Genomic DNA, 22,327 nt, shown 5'->3' with positions numbered 1-22,327 from the left:
ATTTGATCTGCAGATGTGTTCTAGGCTTTGGGATCTTTAAGATTCCAATGTGCAGTTTGGGACCCACTACCTCAAAGCATTGTTACAAAGGTTTAAAATTCACAGAATAATATATAAATTACTTTTCCCTGTAAGTATTGACTCACCCAAAAGGGAGCTGTAAGAATATGCCAGGTCTCAAACAACCTAGAATGATAACCTGGGTCTGTTTTCACCTCTATTAAATGAAGATAACTATATCTAGACCACAAAATTGATATGTTTTATAAACCATAAAGTACCACTCAGTGGCTTTTGTATATTCATATATCCTCTATCCTCAACCCATATTCTGTTACCTTCATTTTGAAACAGGGCTCAAGGTGATTTCTCTGACCTTCATTGCCACTGTGATGAGTGAGGTAAGAGGTGAGACAAATTTGTAGAGGTCTTCCTGACAAGGAGGCAGGACGGGGCATGGCCACTCCAAAAATACAAACCACAAAGCAGCTCCAAAGCACTGATGTCAAGTGAGGGTAGGGACATCACATGGTCAGTGCACGCAGGGCCCACTTATGACTGGAAAAGGTCTGTAGCTGTGGAAAAAAGCATTGGCCCTTGGACAATTATTATACCATTTTTAAAAAATGAGGATAGTTATATCCATTCCCCACAAGACTGAAATGAGGAGGAAAAGAAATTTGGGATGGGAAGGTACTCTCTAGAGTAGAAATTACAGTGAAGTATCTTACACCCACCCCCCCAAAAAAAAAAAGAAAAGAAAGAAAAATGCCACAAAGAAAACTCAAGTCATAGTGAAGTCTTCCTAAGTTTTATTGGCAATGAAACAGAACATGGGTTGAGCATAAACCCCTCCAAAAACAACTTTTAAACCCCCCCCCCAAAATACACACACAACACACACACAAAAAAAGCCCTGAATACAAAAACTAACCTTTCTCCCCAGCCTCCCCGGTTTTTGGATTACTGTCTTTAAAGCAATAAGATTGCCCCACAATTCCAGGTTTGAGTTTAGCCAATATAGGGCATATTACCAAGAGTGTCAATATAATTCACAGCAATGCACACAAGATTCCCCAAGATCAGGCAGGGTGGGAAGATAGGAGGGATCAAACTCAGTGGGTTCTGGTCTGGTGGCACTACATGGAGGGACAGTATAGCCTTTGGGGGACTGAACTCAAAGGAGAAAACAAAAAATAAACAATAAGACCAAAAGCCAAATACTTAACAGATGGATTGTTACGACCTATAGTGACAGGTGATATCACGAAATACTGAAAGCTTCTTATATTAATGTTTCTGGCAAAATATTATTTTATAATATAGTATATGCTTCCCAGGTGTGGGAGTGGTATGGAATGAGGCCAAAATGGTCCTGCCCCAAGACTAATATATTCTAAAGGTGCATTAACAAGAAATGCAAAAATCAATGTTGAGTTAGATGCCACTGGAATATGTAATACTGGTAGAAAGAAAAAGAGCACACATGAGATAGAGACTGCATCTGGGTTGAGAGCAAGGGATGGGGGTGTGGATGGGACCAGGCCAGGGTCTCCAATGCTCTCTGGCCTACAGTTCTAGGGAATAGCACAGCTGAGGGCAAGACCTGGGTTAGAGGTTTGTCAAAGAGAGGCAGAGTCCAGTCACCACTTTACAGAGGGGTGACAGGAAGGGGTTATTAGACACCTGAGGGAGTTGTAAACTGGGAACCTGGCCATGGGCTTCTCTCACCATGCTCAGCTTCTTCTACCCACTCCCCAGTTGAAATAACTGGCATCAATCTCTAGGGCTCACCATATCAAGGCCTGGTTGGTCTTGAAACAGGAGCTGAGACACAAGTAGCTCTAATGGGAGAGTGGACTGGGATCTCTGGCAGGGAAAATACTGTAATCAGATATGAAGATTACCTCTCTTTGGCAAGAGTCCTGGGTGGGCCTGCTTCGCTTTTTGGGTAACCATCCATTGCTGCTGTAGTTAGAGGGAATGTGGCGACTGGAATTGGAAGGGGCAGATCACATAGATAGGAGAACCCCAGAATAAGTAAGAGATGCCTCTACCCATAGAGCTCACTTGAAACAGGACTAGGCTCTCATAAGGCATTAGGGAAAAATCTCTGAAACAGCCTTGCATGAACAGAAGGCCCAATATCTTTCTAGGATGTTGTTTAAGCCTTTGAAGGCACTGTGTCCACCACCTCACCCTGGGGAGAAATTGAGTCCCTAAACTCAGAGATAAGGCTTATTGGAATCAAGTGTGTAACAGGCCAATCTGGGAGGTAGAAAAAATGACAGATCATCTTTTTAGCCCCCAATTATTTTAAAGACTAAATAACTCTAGAAAGGATGGACATAAGGAGGCCTAATCCCAGGTTAGTTGGACATCCTACAGCATATGGTTGTATGCTGCCAGGACCCTGTCTCCTTCCTCAAATCCTGTGATAATCCAACTCTGCAAACCAAAGGATTCCAAAGAGGAAGGCTGTGGAAGAGTAGTGGTAGGGGTTAACTTCATACCTGACTCCCATGGAACAACAAATGTGGGGGTGTTTCCCAAATTAAAGGGGAAGTTCCTCTAAGCTGGGAAGTGGTCACTTCTAGAAAGCTAGTTTGAACAGGACAGAGAGTGAAAAGAGGGTCCCACTGACACCACAGTGGGCCATTTCTCTGCCAAGGGAAGTGAGTAAGGGGCTAGGATTGGTCCCATTACTGCACTGAATGCTTGGTATGACTCCAGGGCTGCTCCAGTTAGTGGCTCCAACACAGCGTGAGTTAGGCGAGAGTATAGGAGTGGGGGGAGGCAAGGAAGATGGGAGGAGGGGTCCCTAAAGGCTTGTTGTTCATTACATGGACTCAAACTCATCAATGCGCTGCTTGGTGTTGCCCTGCCGAATCTGGCGCAGGGTCTTATATTTGTCTCGGCCCAGTCGCATGTTCTCAGCATGGATCATGTCATTGGCAGTCTTCTTGGACTCATCACGGGCATTGGCCAGCTCTGAAGTAAGGGCCTGTGAGAGGTGCAAAGGGACAAGGAGTTAATGGCTTATTTTCATTTTATCTCCCCTTATTAACAGAGCTCACTCTCTCTCCCCCTCATCCATTCCTTTCTTACCACTACCACCACCACCACCACCTAGTTCTACAACACACACAGACGTACACATAGAGACACATTTTTCATGAGCCATTTCCAGCTCTGTTAGGACTATAGTGGGACAAAGATAAAACAAAAGCCACAAACTTTCTCTAAAAGTAGAATGATGCACCAAACAAGATTCAAGTAGGGATTATGTCTGCTAAGATTTTTCTGAATACAAGGGGTGAATGGAGAATGGGTAGAAAATGGAACCCCCCAAAAATTGAGATGACCTAGGGTCTGTTTAATAAAAGAGGGCTACCTGCCCTGAAAGTTCTCACTTGAGAAAGGGTCAGATTCCCATATTGCACTGAGACAGAGTCCTCTACCTATCCCCTTCATGATGATTATGGAAGGCCATGAGCTACTATGTCAATTCACATGGTCTCCTATACCTTTGGCCCTGCCTAGATACCTTGAGGTGCTTCTGCACACGTTCATTCTTCTCTGCCTCAGTTGTACGTTCCTCTTCACTGCGATCCTTGGCCATGGCATCAGCTCGCAGGTCAGCACTGGCCTCTGCCCCATTCTCATCCTGTTCATCCTGCTCATTCTCAGCAGGCTCAGCCACATGTGGTGTACTCTTTGCCGTCTTGAGCTCTGCACGAGTCTTCTCCAAGTCCTCTTGTGCCATCTGAGCCTATCCAGTAACAAAGGGAGAAAAAATTAGCAAACAGCCCAGGCTAATATGTGATACCCTACATGTGCCTAGAAAACCCTAGCAGGAGGCAGGCAACATGCAAGTTAAATCACTTCTGCCTGATCCTAAGTTTCCTCAGCTGTCTAATAGGAATAACTGTACCAATTTCCTGGGGTACTGGAAAATTCCAGAAGTATTAAAGAAAGCTCACATTCCTTCCCCCATGTTCCCCACTATTATTGAAGGATGAAAGGAAAAGACCCAAAACTTATGGAATCAAAGGAACTAGAATCTATACATGTAGTTCCCCTTCCCATAAGACTTTTCTCTGGGTACTGCATCTTACCTTCTGCTGCCATTCCACAGCCTCACTCTCCTTCTTCTGTCGGGCCATCTCCAGCTGGGAGATCCGTGCTGTAAGCTCTGCCATTTCCAAGGCCTATAGATAAATTGAAAGCTTATGAGAGATGAGATTTCAGTTCTCAGGGCCACATGTCCTCAGTGCCAGTTCCTCTGAGGAACAAGTTTGGAACCTGTTACTCTACTTGCTTGCTGTTCTGGAGGCTCTTTTTACCATATCTCCTCCAGGATGCCCAGAGGAGCACTCCTACTCTAAGTTCTATAGCACCCAATTAATTCCAAACCATTTCAAGTCAGAGCTTTCCACCTAGACTGTGAACCTCCCGAAGACAACATGAACTCTTTCTTCCTCCTCTCTCCCACTCCCACCCTCCAGCTACTCTGTCTCTGTCTTCTTACCTCCCTGCTCCTCCCTCTTGTCTGCTGTAGAATCAAAACCTTGGTAAAGCTTTGGAGAATGCTGTGTCACTGCCTGCACATTCTTCTTGCTTTGTCCATCTATTCTGTACCATATATGGATTATATGGCCTGAGTCTGCAACTCAGGTTTGCCTAAGTGGCAAACCTTTCTCTATTTTCCCAGATGATTTAGGCTACACTAAGACTTTCCAGGATGAGTATAGAAAAGATGTGCAAGTGTCACAATAGTTTATATATATAATAGTTTATATATACCCTCACACATTCTGAATGAGCTACCTGTTGGAGGCCTATAGAAAGAGTCAGCACTGCAGGTAGAGGTAGCTATGAATAGGCAAAAGGAAGAAAACTTAGATCTAACAATCCCAGCCTGTTTTGTAGTTTTACCAGCTGTTCCTGGGTCTTCTTCTGGTCCCGAGAGGCCTGCAATAGGGCCTCCTTGGCCTCTTCAGCTTCTTGACGCTCCTTGGCCAGTTTTTCAGCTTCACTCTGGGCACGCTTCTGCTCTTGTTCAAGTTCCAGAGCCCTGCGGGTCTGTTCTTCCAATTCTGGGAAGAGAAGATGGAGGAGTGGTGAAGCGTGCAGAGATGAACAGACACCCAGCTTCCTTACTTCCTTTACCCCAGGGCACAGCTGACAGAAAGCTCTAGGCATTCTTCTTGCTTTGTCCATCTATACTGTACCATATATGGATTATACGGCCTGAGTCTGCAACACAGGTTAGAAGGGTCTCCAGCTTCACTGAGTCAGCCTCTGAGGAAACCCTATCTCCAAGGTTAACTCTGAACCTTACCTTGTTGAGCCTTCTTAGTCTGTTCCTCAATCTGCTTCAACCTCTCCATCAGTTCCTCCTTCTCCCGTTCAATCTTCTCCTTCTCCTTTTCTGCCAACTCACGCTTCTTCTTCTCATTTTCCAGCAAAGCACTAGGGAAAGAGCAAGAAGGGATGGAACAAGATAGCAAAACCACATGGAAGCCTTCGAATATGCAAGGCTCTTTGACTCTGGCACCTTAGCTTCAATCTATCTAACACACTCAGGCCTTGTGAGTTGGGAACATGCTCCCTAATCTCCTTATATCCCTGTTCTTATATCATAGCCCTATATGGGCTGGGATGATCAGGGCCTTGTCAGGTTGTGCCAGAGTCAGGAGATCCAACCTGGACTCCCAGTTTGTCAACTACTCAGTGGGTAACATTAGCAATGTCACTTCTTTGCTCTTGCTCTTAGTACCCCATCTGTTAAATGACCTAATAAATCCTGCCCTCTTCACCTTGTGGAGTTACAGTAAGGCAAGCTTTGGCTCTGTGATGGGCTACTGTGCTTAAAGTTGGATGATTTCTATGGCTACATCATCAGTGTACAGGTCTATTTCTACCTGCCCTCTGAGGCACCTTTTTCTCAAAATTTGTTGCAAACCTAGAGTAAGTAATTTTTTTTGTGCCCTAGCATCTCTTTCAGGAAGCTTTCTTTTTTCCTTTCGCTAGATGTCTTTCTCTCTTTGAGCCCTAGAAATACTTGACTTATTCTTCTCCCTAGCACTCCTTGTTTTTTTTTTTCCAAAACACTTAACTATCTCACATACTGTATAATTAACTGTCTTATTTATTCCATCTGTCTCTTGGATTTTTTTTAACTGCTCAATAAATATTGAGTGAATGATTGGCATACCATTTATACCTTCAATGTTTATTTGTACTTTGAATGTTTACACACACACACACACACACACACACACACACACATACACACACATATGCTTTTCTTCTTTCACCCACAAGACTTTAAGGTCCTTGAGGGAATGTCCTTTTTTATTTTTAATTTTTTACATCATTGTTCATTTTTAAACAATATTTGCTTCCCCCCCCTTCAGGTGTAATCCCCATATAATTTCCTTCCCCAAGGCACCCGTGCACCATCACCACAGTCCTATGTGCTCCTCCATCCCTCCCTCTGATCCCTCTCCCTCCTCCTCCCCTGCAGTATGTCTCTGATTCACAATTGTCTGTTTTTGCTTTGTTGTGTTTTGTACTGTTATTGTTTTTTTTTACACTGATGTCTTGTTTGGTTCCCCTATATTCCTGTTATAAGTGAAACCATTTGATATTTTTCTTTTTGCTTCTGGCTTATTTCACTGAGCATAATTCCTTCTAGCTCCATCCATGTTGCTGTGAATGGCATGAGTTTATCTTTTCTGATTGCTGAATAATATTCCATTGTGTGCATATATACCATATCTTCTTGATCCAGTCATCTATTTTTGTGCATTTGGGTTGTTTCCAGGTTTTATCTATTGTAAATAGTGCTGAAATAAGCATAGGGATACCGTTTTGTTTTTTTTTGGTTTTTTTTCAATTAATGTTTTTGTGTCCTTGGGGTAGATCCCTAGGAGTGGAATTGCTGGGTCATATGATAGCTCCAGTTTTAGTAGACTGAGGAGCTTCTAGACAGCTTTCCATAGTGGATGGACCAGTTTGCACTCTCACCAGTAATGTAGGAGAGTTCCTTTATCACCACATCCTCGCCAACATTTGTTGTGGCTAGCTTTTTTAATACGTGTCATTCTTACTGGTGTAAGTGGTATCTCAATGTGGTTTTGATTTGCATTTCCCTGATTATAAGAGATGTTTAACATTTTTTTTCATATGGAGGACAGGTTCCTTTCCATATCTAGCTCTGCTCCCAGTCTCAGTAATTTTTTTCTGAATTTGAACCAAGTTTCTGTGAACCATTTTCTATGTACATGAGTTAACCATTGGCTATGTACATGAGTTCCAATTTCTCTACATTCTTGCCAATTACTATTTTCTGTTTTTATTATTATATCTATATTAATGAGTATGGATGTTTTCATGTTTCTCCTGGCTATCTGCATATCTTCTTTGGAAAAATGATCACATAAAATCTTAAGATACAGATTATGATTCAGAATAATACATGGGTATCAGATCCTTCCTTTCTAAAAAAACTCTCAAATGATGCTGGGCATTGATGCTAATGCTGCTGAGCCTTGCTACACTTTGGATAGCAAGAAGCTACTCAAATGCATAGCGACTTCTAGATCAGAAGCCTCCTGAGGTTCCTTCATAAGGAAAATTTTGGTGGCTTAGCCCAATTCGACCCAAAAGAAACAACAAAAAAGTACAGGCTGAAATGTGCTTGGGGCCTTCTGCCACTATCCTGGTAAGACAGCCTAGTAAGAACAACCCAGATTTAGCCTAGAAAACAATGGCATGAGAGTCACAGACAATGGGGAACTACTAAAAGGTCCTCTCTCCTATGAGACTGAAATTTTAGGCTTTTGATGTCTGCTTCCTGGTGATGGGGATGCCTAAGATTTAATGGAGGGGGTTATTATCCCTGTGCAGCTCTTGTTCTAGCCCTTCCAGTCACAAGATGGTTTCATGTTTTATCTTTAGCAGGGTTGGCATCTTTGAGAAGTTTCCCTGTTCTACCCTTTGCCCCAACTCCAGCTCTGCAGCACCTACCGCTCCATCTGCTTCTGGTGCTTCTCCTCCCGGGCCTGTGCCTTCATCTGCTGCACTTCAATTGTGTCAGGCTTGCGGCGACGCATGTATAGCTCATGATTCCCCATGCACAGGGCCAAAATTCGTTTGTTAATCCGCAGCCGGGGAGCATAGAAGACAAAGTCCTGATGGGAAACCAGCAACCAGAAAGAGTTTAGAAGGACAGATGAAGTTGAATGTCTACCTTCTGAAAAGCTAAGTTCAAAAGCACTGGAAAGATTATTTAAAACCTATTGTCTCATCCTGCAGATAGGAAGACTAATTATCAGACTGGTTAAGTGACTTGCCCAAGATCAGATGGCAGATTAGTGGCAAAACTAAGACTAGAATACAGAATTCTTAATTATGAAACGGGTGCTCTTTCCATCAAGTGACAATTTATCTCAACCTTTAATTATGAAAATCATCCTAAAATACCTTCAATTCAGTTGAAAATATCAGAAATGATTTTATCTGCTAATTAGAGATCCTGCTGTGTCTCAGAGACTAAATAATCACTGCATAATACCCAAGCAAGTGCAGTATGGGTGGTTGGACTGCTCTGTAATATCCTAAAAGCAAATCTAAACTCAGTCCTTTAAAACCTTTTTGAAGTAAGAAGGCCCTAGGTTGTAATTTCATACATAAATACCTAAATCTCTTCAGCAATGAAGAGAGAAAGAGAGAGAGAGAGAGAGAGAGAGAGAGAGAGAGAGAGAGAGAGAGAGAGAGAGAGAGAGAGAGAGAGAGAGAGAGAGAGAGAGAGATTCCATAAAAAGGGAGAGAAAAACACAATGACATGATTGTTCCTAGCATTACCCAGTCCTTGGCATGTACCTATCTTGACTAGAGAGAGGAGTCACTTACCGGGGATTTTTTGTCAATGGGCTTGATTACAAATTTCTTGTCATTGAAAGAGATGTTCCTGATTTCACTCCAGGGAAAGCCTATCTTGGGTGTCAGTCTGTAGAAATGGAGACAAGGAATATCAGGACAAGGGCGAGATAAGAAGACAGAGAATTGCTGCTCTGCTCATCCCATCACCAACTTTTCCCTTAAGGAGCTCAGCCAGTATGATTACTGCCAGCTCAGCCAGTGTGATTACAGGCCACCAGGTTAGTTGCCAGCATTGAGGTTGCACAAAGGACCTCCTGATTTCACAAACAACACATTATTCATTGTCCCAATCTCTGAAGTTTGTTTTGCTGTATTTTTGTTTGAAGTATGGACCTTGTATCAATCTCTCACAAGAATGTACAGTTCTTATTTTCATTACAGTACTATTCATGATAGCAAAGATAAGGAAATGACTGAAATGCCTGATGCCATATGAATGTATTGAGAAGATGTGGTATATGAACACAATGGAACACTACTCAGCCATAAAACAATATGCAATTTTACCATTTGAGACAACATGGAAAGACCTTGGGGGGATTATGCTAAGTGAAAATATAAGTCTGAAGAAGAAAGACAAATATCATGATTCCATTGATTTGTGGAATACAAAGAAAAAAAGCATCAAACAAATAGAACAAAACCAAACACAAATCCTTAGTCTCTGATAACAGTCTCTGATTACCAGATAGTGGGAGCATATCAGTGGATGCTGACTATACATTTGGCATGGTCTGATATATACAGTTGCTGAGGTAAAAAAAAAAACAAAAAAAACCAAAACTGTATACTTGAAACCTAAATAGCATTTAATGTCATCTCAATAAAAAAATAAAATATAAAAATGAAATTAAAAAATTAAATAGTATCTCAATCCCTATTCATTATTTATTTTAATTGCATTATAACATAAGTTCCAGTTGCTTGTGAATGAGAATCAGTATATGTATGTACTACATTAAGTTTACCACTAAAAATCCTAATCTACCCTTTACTATATCATTGTCCCCATTTACGTGATTTACCCCCACCACCCTTCCATTCTGATAACCACTAATTGGTCATATAGTCCAAAAGTTTATTTTTGTTTTATTTATCAATAGTTTACCTGTTTGTTTTCTTTACATATTACATAAGTTAAATCTTATGGGGCTTGTCGTTCTCTTTCTAGCTTATTTCACTAAGCATAATTCCCTCTAGATTTACCTATATTGTTGCAAATGGAAGGGTTATGTCTTTTTGTTTTAATGTGTAAACATCCCACATCTTTTTTATTTTAAATATTTTATTTTATATAATTCTTACATCTTTTTTCATCTTTGCAAAATGCATGCATTTTCATTTTGGTTATATTCCCCATACAATTGTACCCCCTCTTGTTCTGACACTAATCCTTCCTCCTCACACCCCCCCCCCCCAGTGTGTCTCTGGTTTATAGTTGCTTGTTGATTGTGATTTTTACTTTGTATTGATTAGTCTTTTTCCTGGTCTCTTATTCAGGTTTTCTAAATTCCTGCTATGAGTGAGACCATCCGGTATTTTTCTTTTTCTTTCTGACTTATTTCACTGAGCATGATCCCTTCCAGCTCCAACCATATTGCTGCAAACTGCATGTGTTTATCTTTTTTGATTGCTGAGTAATATTCCACTGTGTATATGTACCACATCTTCTTGATCCAGTCATCTATTTTTGGGCATTTGGGTTGCTTCCATTTCTTAGCTATTGTAAATTGTGCTGCTATAAACATAGGGGTGCAGGTACCCTTTGGAATTACTGTTTCTGTGTCATTTGGGTAAATACCTAGGAGTGGAAATGCTGGATCATATGGAAGCTCTATGTTTAGTAGGTCAAGAAATCTCCACACAGCTCTCCATAGTGGTTGGACAAGTTTGCACTCCCACCAGCAGTGCAGGAGAGCTCCTTTTTCTCCACAACCTCGCCAACATTTGTTGTTACTAGTTTTTTTAATATGTGCCATTCTCACTGGTGTGAGATGGTATCTCATTGTAGTTTTGATTTGCATTTCCCTGATTACAAGTGATGTTGAACATTTTTTCATATGCCTGTTGACCATTTGCATTTCTTCTTCAGAGAAGTTTCTTTTTAGCTCTTCTGCCCATTTTTTGACTGGATTATTTTCTTTGTTTTTGTTGAGTCTCATCAGTTCTTTGTAGATTTTTTGTGATCGGTCCTTTATCGCTAGTGTTGTGTGCAAAAATGTTCTCCCAGTTGGTGGGGTTTCTCTTTGTTTTGGTTATTGTCTCTTTTATCTTCTTTATCAGCTTACCAAATCAATGGGCATTTAGGTTGCTTACAGTTTCTAGCAATTGAAATAGTGTCCAAACCTACTTCATAGGGACTCTTCCACCCAAGATTTAAAAAGTTGAAGAGAAGACAATAATGAGTTCTAAGATCCAGAAAGTTTCACAGAACAATAATCTATTGATCCTCACCAAGAGCAAACCAAGAATAAAATTTTGTGAGACAAGGCTGTACTAAGAGGAAATAGAGGCCAAAGTTACTTAATCATCATAAGGGAATGGGACTATTACAAATCCGACAAGGTAGGTTCTAGATCAGTGCAGTCCAACAGAAATACAATGACAGCCATATTATATAATTTTCAATTTTCTAGAAGCCATATGGAAATAGATAAAAATAGGAGCATTTAAGTGTAATAAGTTTATTTAACCCAGTATATCTAAAATACTATCATTTGAACTTGTAAATCAATATTGAGATATTGAAAATATTGAGATATTTTCTAAAATATTGAAATATTTTACATTACTGAAAAATATTGAGATATTTTACATTATTTCTCATACTAAGTCTTCAAATCTGATGTGTAGTTTCCATTTACAGCACATCTCAATTCAGAGTAGGCACATTTTAACTGCTCAATATCCATGTGTGGCCAGTGGCTGCCAGAGTGGACAGTGAAGTCTAGTCAATGCAAGAGTCAGAGGTCTAAGGGAAGTTATGCAATCGCCTAGGCTGTATGAAACGAATAGACAAGAATTACTCAGTTAGGGCCCAGGAGTCCTACCCTATGGTAAGGAAAGAGTCCCAAATGTCAAAGTATCCCACATAAGAGAGCTAAGAGAGCTCTGAGTTATACCTGTCGTTCTGCTCATAGATGTTGAGACCCAGGGCATCCACCCCCAGCCACAGCTCTGAACCTTTCTTGTTCTTGATGCTAAAGTAGTTTACACCATACATTTCCAGGTCTTGGGCAATCTTCAGATACTCTAGGACAGCATCCTCCCTAAACAACAGAGGGAGGGGTTACAGTGTAAAACCTGTGAATCAGACTCTGAGCTAGAAAGTTAGGAGTGGGTAAGGAGTTGGAAGGTGAGCAGATGGCAAACACAGCACAATATCACTTTTGCCAAGCAAATCTTGCTAATAGGAGCCTAAAGTCTGCATTTCTGGCTATTGTAAATAGGCAGAATAAGGGTAGGCTGACCTTTGGTCAGGTTAGGTACCATAGCAGCAACTTTCTTCTGCCTGTTCATTCTGATAGTATCTTATACAGGCATATACAGAGTCCAAATGGGGTGATGATAGGAAAATGAGACTTGTTGCTCCACTACATAACCCACAGATGATTTGTCAATTACTGTCTTAATTCTTTCCCCATTTTTTTTTCATAGGATGAGTTCCTGGTGGCCCATATGCTCCCTAGGGATTCTGAGGTCTCCTCCATTTCTTTATGGTCAAAATTGTTAGGGCTATCAATTGCCATCAATCAATAAATCCCTCTCTCTCTGTGTGTGTGTGTGTGTATGAGAGAGAGAGAGAGAGAGAGAGAGAGATGGCATTACAATGATTCTAATTTATCTTATTTCTTCATTTGCCACATTAAACTGCATTCCTGTACTTTTCTCTCCAAAATTCTTTAGCCTCCCTTCTTTTCTGTCTTTTCTCCCACCAAAACCTACTCTCATTCTCCCCCACAGGGACAGTGGGATCACAGTTGTTAGAACAGGCTTACCTGAGCATGCCCCTGTGTTCCTCATGCCACACCTGGATCCGCTCCTCCCACTGGTCCTTGTTGAGTTTGTGCTGCTCCAGGACCCTGGAAAGAAAATGGATAATGAATAACTTAAAACAAAAAGCCCAAATGCTGGGAAGAAGGAAGATCACTTAGTTTTTTAAGGGAATGATGCAAAGAGGATGTGGACTCAGTCCACTGAGTTCACAGAAGAAGCTGACTGAAATTACAGCAGGAGGTATTACTTAGATGTAGGGGAATTACCTGAGAGGTAGGAATGATAAAAGAATAGGTGATCCAGAAAGACAATGGCAACACCTTCCTTCGTATCCAATAATTTGCTATGCTAGAGCAAAGCAGTAATGAATGAGAAATCTCCTGATTTGTGGATAAGTCTCATGGAGGTATGCACACTCTCTCAGGTTCTTGTGAGACTAACAGTTTATGTTTGTGAGAATCTTGCTCAGGGATGAGATGACAGCCTATGGCTAGAGAACAGAGAACTATGCCCAAATGGATTTGAAAGAAACTAACAGGTTCACACTCTTAGATCTACTAGATCATAAGTGAGGCTTGTTTTACATATACTATCTCAAACATAACAGCAATGACTTCCGGCAGAGTCCCAGGGTACAACCACTATCCCTAATGCAAGCAAGTGAGTTTTGCATATGTCACAGCTCCAGAAGGACTGAGGACTCCAGAATGAAGTGGAGCTCCTCCCTTCAATTCAAAAGTCTATGAAAATAGCCACTGGATACAATGGGAAAAAACCCAGGTTATCCTTAGTCAAGAGACTAAAGGTCCATCCAGGTCTGGCTCTGCCTCAAATGAGCCATGGGGTAAATCAGAGCACGAATCTCTCCATGACTCTATTTCCTTAGGCGGGAAAAAGGATAATGTCTGCCTTATTCATTTTGTGTTTTACTGTGATGCTGAAATAAAAAAAATGAGTATGAGAGAGCATTCAACTTTGAAGTTTACAAAAGCAGAAATCTTTGTATGTAACTTATCAATATTAAAACTTGTTTGAGCTCCATTGGCTTGTACATTTATCTCTTTTCCCTGTGAAAGGCTAGATAAAATGGAATTGGGGGAAGGGAAATCAACCCATGCCCAGTTCTCTATATAATCATCAATTTCCATGGTAATGAAGTTCTGTAATCAGGCCAACAGGGAAGGCTTTTTGAGAGTCAGAGAAACAACAGTTTGATGCCATAAATAAATGGGTGTTTATGAGGTGCACAACAAGGTCTTCAGGCAGACCTCAGTGGACAGCAACAGCGCTGATAGACACTATGTAACGGGGATCAGTCAATCTTAGTCTGCAGCCCTCTTTGGCCAATGCAGATGGCCAGGACACCACCTTACCTCTGTGGCAGTAACTTGTCCCCAGCCAAATAGCCAGACTTGTGCACCTCCTTATTGAAGTCACCATACTTGGACTGGACAGCATAGGAGGCCAGCAGAACGGCAGTCTCAGGTGGACAGTAAATGTCATCATTGAGAATCCCCTCCTTCACTTGCAGGAAGAACAGGCGCTGTGTGATATCCTGGATCAATTCCTCAGATACATCTTCAGGGTAGAACTTGGCCCGAAACTTGAAGAGCAGGGGACTTTCCTTACGTACATCCTGGGCAGTCACCTAGGAGTGTCAAGAAGTCATGGGCTTTCAAAAACCAGGCTTTGGGGGTCAGGGAGTGATTGTAGGGTAGGGAAAAGACATTGAAAGGTCATCAATTTGGGGAAATCCCAAAAAGTTAGGTGGCAACTTTCCTGGTAATTCAGAAGAGACATTACTTTGATTAGGGACCTAATCCTTTGTACATAATCATTTCCTGTTGGGGATTTCTTCCTCAAGTGACCTATCACTTACTAAGGGTCATAAACTCTCAAGTGACTATCATCTGGCAATATGTCCAGCTCCCTGCTAATTCTGAGTGTAAGCTTAGGAAAGTGCCAATTGTAAGGTTCCCTCAACTTCATAATATTAGCAAAGTAAAGAACAGGATGTACAAACAAGGCCTGGGAATTGGTTAGACAAGAGCACAAGCTAGATTGCCTTTTAAAGCCAGAAATTAACTCTTGACATTTCTACATTTGTCCAGCAAGTCTCTCTACTCTTTGGGAAAACCAGACTTCCAGCAGAAGGTGGGGATCCATCCCTTAGACACAATCAAGGAAACAAGTCATAGGACAGTACAGTGAGCTCCAAGGACAAAGTCTGCCAGTTTGAGAATACTGAAATAGAGGACGGCCATGTTCCTGCAGAGATGCCCCTCAGGGGTGGACAGTGTAAGAAGACCTATATTTGTATCTCCCATTTGAAGTTCAATTAAGCAAAAAGTCAAGAAAGAGGGAAGCATCTGTATGAGATTCAGGCATGAGTTGACCTCTCTTGAAGAACCACTAATTGTTGTGGTGTAAATTCAAGTCAGAGCACCTAGTAGGAAGGGAAGAGTTCCTTCTTCATCAACACTGGCCATTCTCACTGTTAGAAGTCAAAGTGGAAACACAGGAAAGATTTTGCCTTGGCTGAGTCCTCTGCTATAAATCTGATTCAGTGATTAACAAATTGCCCAGTGTAAAACATAGCCCTAGGCACCCTGATTTTCTCAGCTAGCACTTGCTACCTCCCTAAGCAAGAACTGGTAGAATAAAGAATTGCAAACCCAACAGGAAAGTAAGCAGTTACCTTCTTATTGAGTTTCAGCCAAGTGGAGAAACCCTTAGTATCTTGGTATTGCAGACCAAAGAACCAGACTTCCCTCAGGCCAATAGTCTTCACCACCTGGAAGAGAAAACACAGAACAACTACTATTTGAATGCCTACTCTGTGCCAGGCACAGAGGACACAAAAGTGGAGCCAATATGTTCTCTGACTTTAAAGGACATAAGGTACCCAGGATCTGGCAAGAAGACACACTTGGATAACAGTCAAAAAGTGATGTTAGCAACTTTCTGCTGAGGTAGCGAATGGATCTACTACTTATGAGCACTACTGCACAATAATAACTTTATATACATTATTTCCTTTCATTTTCACAATAATCTTATAATTACAATTAGGCCCATTTTACAGATTGTGAAAGCAAGAGTTAGAGAAATGAAATTTCTGCTAGTAACAGTCATCTCTATTTACTCCAAACCCATTCAAATCCAGTGCATTCTTCCACCTCCCTCTCTCTACCACACTCTTGGGTTGCTCCTTTATCTTAAGCAACTAGGAATAATACTCACACCTTTCAGGTGGAGTCCCATGTACAATATCCCAAAAAAAGAATGTTGGAGGAGACAGAAAAGGTACTGCTATACACCCCAATGCTGTGTTGTTCCTGGGGTTGAGATGCTTCTTCCCCAGCCCTGACTAGAGCCAAAATCATATTTCACCTTACTACTTACATAGGTTGAGTGGGAATGAAGGTGGAAACAGGATAAGTACCTCAGCTGAGACTCCATTAAGTTTCTTGAGCCTCCTGGCTAAGTAGTGGGGAGTAAGGGAGGTCAGCAGAAAAAGATAGGATATGTTTCCAGTCCCTAGCAGTAGCATGTTCTACCTGAAGGCTCAACGCCAACATACCCACTACTGGGGATGAAGGCAATGAAGCCGAGCCACATCCTAACAAGTCTGCCTTATTTTTTTTTCTTTTTGGGGGGTGGACTTGTGGTGGGGTGAGGTGAATATAAAACAGAGCAGGAAGGCCGGATTAGGTCCTCTATGATCCAAGCAGACGGGTGTAGGACAGAGTCCTGTAGCCCTTTGTGGCTTTTTTAGGCTTTATTTGACATTTTACCAGGTACACAGCAGGCAGGGGTGCCAGGGGTGCAGGATGTTGGCAGGCCTCCTAGCCCTTTGCGAATCTTCACTCTTTTTAGGCTTTCCAGCAATCTCTCATGGCCTCTCTGCTTCTCTGCTGGTGCTGCTCTTGTCTGTTGTTCTTATAAGCCTGTCTCAGCCCAGGTGTACCCACCTATGCATGCCCACACCCTACTCCAGGTGTCTGCCATCAGGCATGCATTTAATCTAATGGCGGTAGCATGGAAAAGCCTGATGCTTTTTACTTACCCTACACCAGTGTTTCTAGTGTGAAAGAACTTTAATAAAATTAGTGTGCATAAAGAGGGAAGAGAAGAGAGGATATTTTTCCCAATAAATCAGAAAATTACCAATCCCCTCATGGGCAAATGCCCAGGCAGACAGGGTCAGCATGAAGCAGGGCCAATGAGGCCCAAAAGCTTGTCACAAGTTTTTTTTTTTTTTTTTTTTTTTTGGCAACAAGGTTGCACCTTCTGGTGGAGAATCATAGGGAAGGGGTGCTGAAAAGGTCCCAGAAAACTGGGACAAAAGGAGATAACACATTGTAGGGTAAATGAAAATTATCATGATTTTCCACCCTCCTGCCATTATTATTAATGATAGATACCCATGGGCTTGCACACATGCCTAATGGCGGACACCTATAGTATGGTGTGGGCATGTGTAAGTGGGTCCACCAGGGCTGAGAGACTGGGCTTATAAGGGTGGAATCACCGGGACACCAGCAGTGGTGGAAGCAGCAAAGAGCAAGAGTGGAACCAGAAGAGTAGCAGAAAGGAGAACGAGAGCAGAAACAGCAACTTCAGCAGAAGAGCAGAGAAGAGCCTACAAGAGAATGCTAGAGAGCCAAGAAAGAGTGAAGACTCGCGAGGGGCTGGGAGGCCTGCCGTGTACCTGGGCGCTGCACTACATATGATGTAAAAAGCTCAAGAAAAGCCTGGAAAAGTCACCAAGGGCTCCAGGACTCTCCTTTACCTGTCTGCTCCGATCATAGAGAATCTGCTCTGTGCCTTGCTGGTACTACACACACTAAGATAAAGGCTGCTGTTGTCAGCCTCCCCACATGTCCCTCACCCATGTGTCTCTTTCAAGTGTCTCTGTATGTCTCCTCCTTGTGTCTCTTTCTATGTCTTCTTCCCAGCAGTACCAAGCATAAGCATAGAAGCAAGAGTACTCTTCCTTAGCCCACCGGCCTTCCTGGCTGCTCAGCTTCACCCATTGTTAAGTGGGATTGGAAACATGGTACCTCCCCATTTTATGGAGATGGCTCTGTAACACTAAGTATCATTCATTCCCATGTGAAGGAGTAGAATTAAAGTTGTAAGTGGTTTGGTGTCCTGGATGGCTCTTGATGCCACTTCAACTCAATCCAAGAAGACACATCTCAATTGGCCAAGTCAGCTCCACATCTGTCAACAGGGCATATCTTTTTACTCCAGGAATAGTAGCAGGAAGATTGGCACTTGTTGAGGACTAAGAATGCTCAGCATTGACCATCATATGGTGCCACTTCTTCTCAATATTCAAGAACATGATGATGGGAAAGAGCTGCTTGTATTTTGGACTCATTTCTCTTCTTTCTCCACTGGGATATGTTTATCTATTGTCCTTTTTGTTTGCTGAATTTCATAAAGTCCTTTACAATGAGTGTCCTTGTGAGTAACCTCTTGAATGAATCATGCACTTTCATCTTCCGTATCTGGGATGCTAGCTCACATTTACCACCTACCTACCAGGAAGAACCAGGCTTAGCACATGCCCCATGGATCACTAAAATACTTTCTCAGGATTTGGACTTATTCTGTATCTATATATAATTTAAGGTCTGCTTTAAATTCCCACCTGCTGAAGTGGCTTTCATGCAAGATGCAGAGCCCAGACTCCTAGTGGACCCAGTGTTTGTGATATCCTCCCCTGTGAATAAATCATTATCTCTCCCAAAACACATACACATGCATGCACACACACACAAACCAAACTACACACCCTTCCACTGAATGCACAAAGATTCTAGTATGCATCCAAAGTCAAGTCCCATAGTCACCCTCAGAGTTTACAACATATAGCTTCAGAGGCCCCCATATTTAAGTATCTATTATTTACCAGTCACTGAAAACTGAAGAGCACTGAGATAGTTGTTATATTCATTTTGTACATGAAGAAACTAAAGTTTACTGGGAAACATGTCTAGAACCCTAGTCTATGCTAGAATCCTAATGTGTATGAGTCCAACACCTGGACCCTATCTTTTCTATGATTCTCTCTCTTAATGCCAAAGGTTCATAGGGGCTTAAGGATCTGTAGGGTTCTTTTTTTTTTTTTTTATAAATTTTATTGTTATATTCCCCATACAATTGCAGCCCCCCATTCTGACCCCAATCCCTCCCCTCCCGCCCCCGCCCCCCTAAAAGTGTCTCTGGTTCATAGTTTTTTGTTGATTTTGATTTTCACTTTCTTATAGTTATTCATTTTCCTGGTCCCTTATTTAAGTTTTCTAGATTCCTGCTATGAGTGAGACCATCCGGTATTTTTCTTTTTCTTTTTGGCTTATTTCGCTGAGCATGATCCCTTCCAGCGCCATCCATGTTGCAGCAAATTGCATGTGTTTATCTTTTTTGAATGCTGAGTAATATTCCATGGTATATATGTACCACATCTTCTTGATCCAGTCATCTATTTTTGGGCATTTGGGTTGTTTCCAAAGCTTAGCTATTGTAAACAGTGCTGCTATAAACATAGGGGTGCAGGTGTTCTTTGGAATTGATGTTTCTGTGTCCTTTGGGTAAATGCCTAGGAGTGGAATTGCTGGGTCATATGGAAGCTCTATGTTTAGTAGGTCCAGAAATCTCCACACAGCTTTCCACAGTGGTTGGACCAGTTTGCACTCCCACCAACAGTGCAGAAGAGTTCCTTTTTCTCCACACCCTCGCCAACATTTGTTGTTGCTAGTTTTTTTAATATGTGCCATTCTCACTGGTGTAAGATGGTATCTCATGGTAGTTTTGATTTGCATTTCCCTGATGACAAGTGATGTTGAACATTTTTTCATATGCCTGTTGGCCATTTGCATTTCCTCTTCAGAGAAGTTTCTTTTAAGCTCTTCTGCCCATTTTTTGACTGGATTATTTTCTTTGTTGTTGTTGAGTCTCATCAGCTCTTTGCAGATTTTTGTGATCAGTCCTTTATCATTAGTGTTGTGTGCAAAAATGTTCTCCCAGTTGGTGGGGTTTCTCTTTGTTTTTGTTATTGTCTCTTTTGCTGTGCAAAAGCTCTTTAATTTGATATAGTCCCAGCTGTTTATCTTTGCCTTCACTATCACTGCTTTGGGTGATGTGTCTGTAAAGATGTCTTTGATGTGCAAATCACGTAGTGTTTCGCCTATATTTCCTTCTATATATTTTATGGTTTCAGGTCTTATGTCTAGTTCTTTAATCCATTTTGAGTTGATTTTTGTGTATGGTGTGAGGTGGTGGTCAAGCTTCATTCTTTTGCATGTAGCGACCCAGTTTTCCCAGCACCATTTATTGAACAAACTTTCTTTGCTCCAATGCATAGTCTTTGCTCCTTTGTCAAAGATTAGTTGACCATAAATCTGTGGGTTTATTTCTGGATTTTCTATTCGATTCCATTGGTCTGTATGTCTGTTCTTGTTCCAATACCATGCAGTTTTGATGATTATGGCTTTGTAGTATAGTTTGAAGTCTGGGAGTCTGATGCCTCCATTCCCTTCTTTTTTTTTCAGGAGAGCTATGGCTATTCGGGGTTTTTTGTGATTCCATATGAATTTCATCAATAATTGTTCTATTTCTTTGAAGAATGACATTGAAATTTTGATTGGAATAGCATTGAATCTGTATATTGCTTTTGGAAGGATGGCCATTTTAATAATGTTTATTCTTCCAATCCATGAGCAGGGGATGTCTCTCCATTTCTTTGTGTCTTCTTCTATTTCTTTTAACAGTGTTTTATAGTTTTCTTTGTATAGGTCCTTTACCTCTTTTGTTAGATTTATTCCCAAATATTTGATTTTTTTTTGTTTCAATAACAAAAGGGATGGTCTTTTTGATTTCTTCTTCTTCAGATTTATTGTTTGTGTATAGGAAGGCTACTGACTTTTGCGTGTTGATTTTGTATCCTGCCACTTTACTGAACTGATTGATGAGTTGAATTAGCTTTTCTGTGGAGTTTTTGGGGTTCTCTATGTATAATATCATATCGTCTGCAAATAGTGATAGTTTGACTTCTTCTTTTCCTATTTGGATTCCTTGGATGTCTTTCTCTTGTCTTATTGCCCTGGCTAGGAGTTCCAGTATTATATTGAAAAGCAGTGGTGAGAGTGGACATCCTTGTCTTGTTCCAGATCTTAATGGAATTGCTTTCAGCTTTTCACCATTGAGAATGATACTGGCTGTTGGCTTGTCATAGATGGCCTTTATGATGTTGAGGTATGTTCCTTGTATCCCAAGAATTTCAAGGGCTTTTATCATGAATGGGTGTTGCACTTTGTCGAAAGCTTTCTCAGCATCTATTGATATTATCATATGGTTTTTATATTTCTTTTTGTTGATGTGTTGGATAACGTTGATTGATTTTCGGATGTTAAACCATCCTTGTGCCCCTGGAATGAATCCAACTTGGTCGTGGTGAATTATCTTATGGATACATTGTTGGATTCTGATGGCTAAAATTTTATTGAGGATTTTTGCATCAGTGTTCATTAGGGAGATTGGCCTGTAGTTTTCCTTTTTTGTGTTGTCCTTGTTCGGTTTTGGTATTAGTGTAATGTTGGCTTCATAGAACGTGTTTGGTATTGTCCCTTCCTTCTCAATTTTTTGGAAGAGTTTGTGAAGGATAGGCACTAATTCGTCTCTGAATGTTTGGTAGAATTCATTTGTAAATCCATCAGGTCCTGGGCTTTTGTTTTTGGGGAGGTTTTTGATTACCATTTCAATTTCGCTAATTGTAATTGGTCTGTTTAGGTGTTCTATTTCTTCTTTATCTAGCTTTGGGTGATTGTAGAGTTGTAGGAATTTGTCCATCTCCTCTAGATTGTTAAACTTGTTTCCATATAACTGTTCATAGTAGTTACTGATTATTCTTTGGATTTCTGCTGTGTCCGTTGTGATTTCTCCTCTTTCATTGATGATCCTGTTTATTTGTGCTTTCTCCCTTTTTTCCTTTGTGAGCCTGGCTAGGGGTTTGTCTATTTTATTGATTTTTTCAAAGAACCAGCTCTTGGTTTCATTGATCTTTTGGATTGTTTTTTTAGTTTCAATTTCATTTATTTCTGCTTTGGTTTTTATTATTTCTTTTCTTCTACTGGTTTTGGGGTTTTTTTGTTGTTCTTTTTCTAGATCTTTGAGCTTCGAGATTAGGTTGTTTCTTTGCGTTCTTTCTTGTTTCTTGATGTGAGCTTCTATTGCTATATATTTTCCTTTATTACTGCTTTTGCTGCATCCCATACATTTAGGATATTGGTGTCCTCCTTGTCGTTCAATTCAAAAAATTTTTTAATTTCTTCTTTGATCTCCTCATTAGTCCAATGGTCTTCCAGTAGTG

The 22,327-nt window shown here is 41.1% G+C and overlaps 1 protein-coding gene across 1 annotated transcript in view; it reads right to left on the bottom strand.

The window, feature by feature from the left end:
- Window positions 1–2,839: 2,839 nt before the first annotated feature.
- The window catches only part of MSN (moesin), a gene marked incomplete at both ends in the record, with an annotated part of 74,650 nt that continues 55,162 nt past the window's right edge, over window positions 2,840–22,327 (bottom strand). Inside the window, 11 exons of the mRNA XM_084258154.1 lie at window positions 2,840–3,004; window positions 3,548–3,772; window positions 4,119–4,211; window positions 4,939–5,099; window positions 5,345–5,475; window positions 8,038–8,201; window positions 8,923–9,019; window positions 12,075–12,221; window positions 12,951–13,034; window positions 14,322–14,596; window positions 15,647–15,742. Of these exons, the coding sequence (XP_084114280.1) occupies window positions 2,840–3,004; window positions 3,548–3,772; window positions 4,119–4,211; window positions 4,939–5,099; window positions 5,345–5,475; window positions 8,038–8,201; window positions 8,923–9,019; window positions 12,075–12,221; window positions 12,951–13,034; window positions 14,322–14,596; window positions 15,647–15,742 (1,638 nt within the window). The remainder of the gene's footprint in view (window positions 3,005–3,547; window positions 3,773–4,118; window positions 4,212–4,938; window positions 5,100–5,344; window positions 5,476–8,037; window positions 8,202–8,922; window positions 9,020–12,074; window positions 12,222–12,950; window positions 13,035–14,321; window positions 14,597–15,646; window positions 15,743–22,327) is intronic.

This window comes from Talpa europaea (genome assembly GCF_964194135.1).
Source record: "Talpa europaea genome assembly, chromosome: X".
In the NCBI taxonomy this organism is placed as follows: Eukaryota; Metazoa; Chordata; class Mammalia; order Eulipotyphla; family Talpidae; genus Talpa; species Talpa europaea.
Note: the sequence above shows the minus strand (reverse complement) of the source record. Positions and strands in the feature narration are given on the sequence as shown.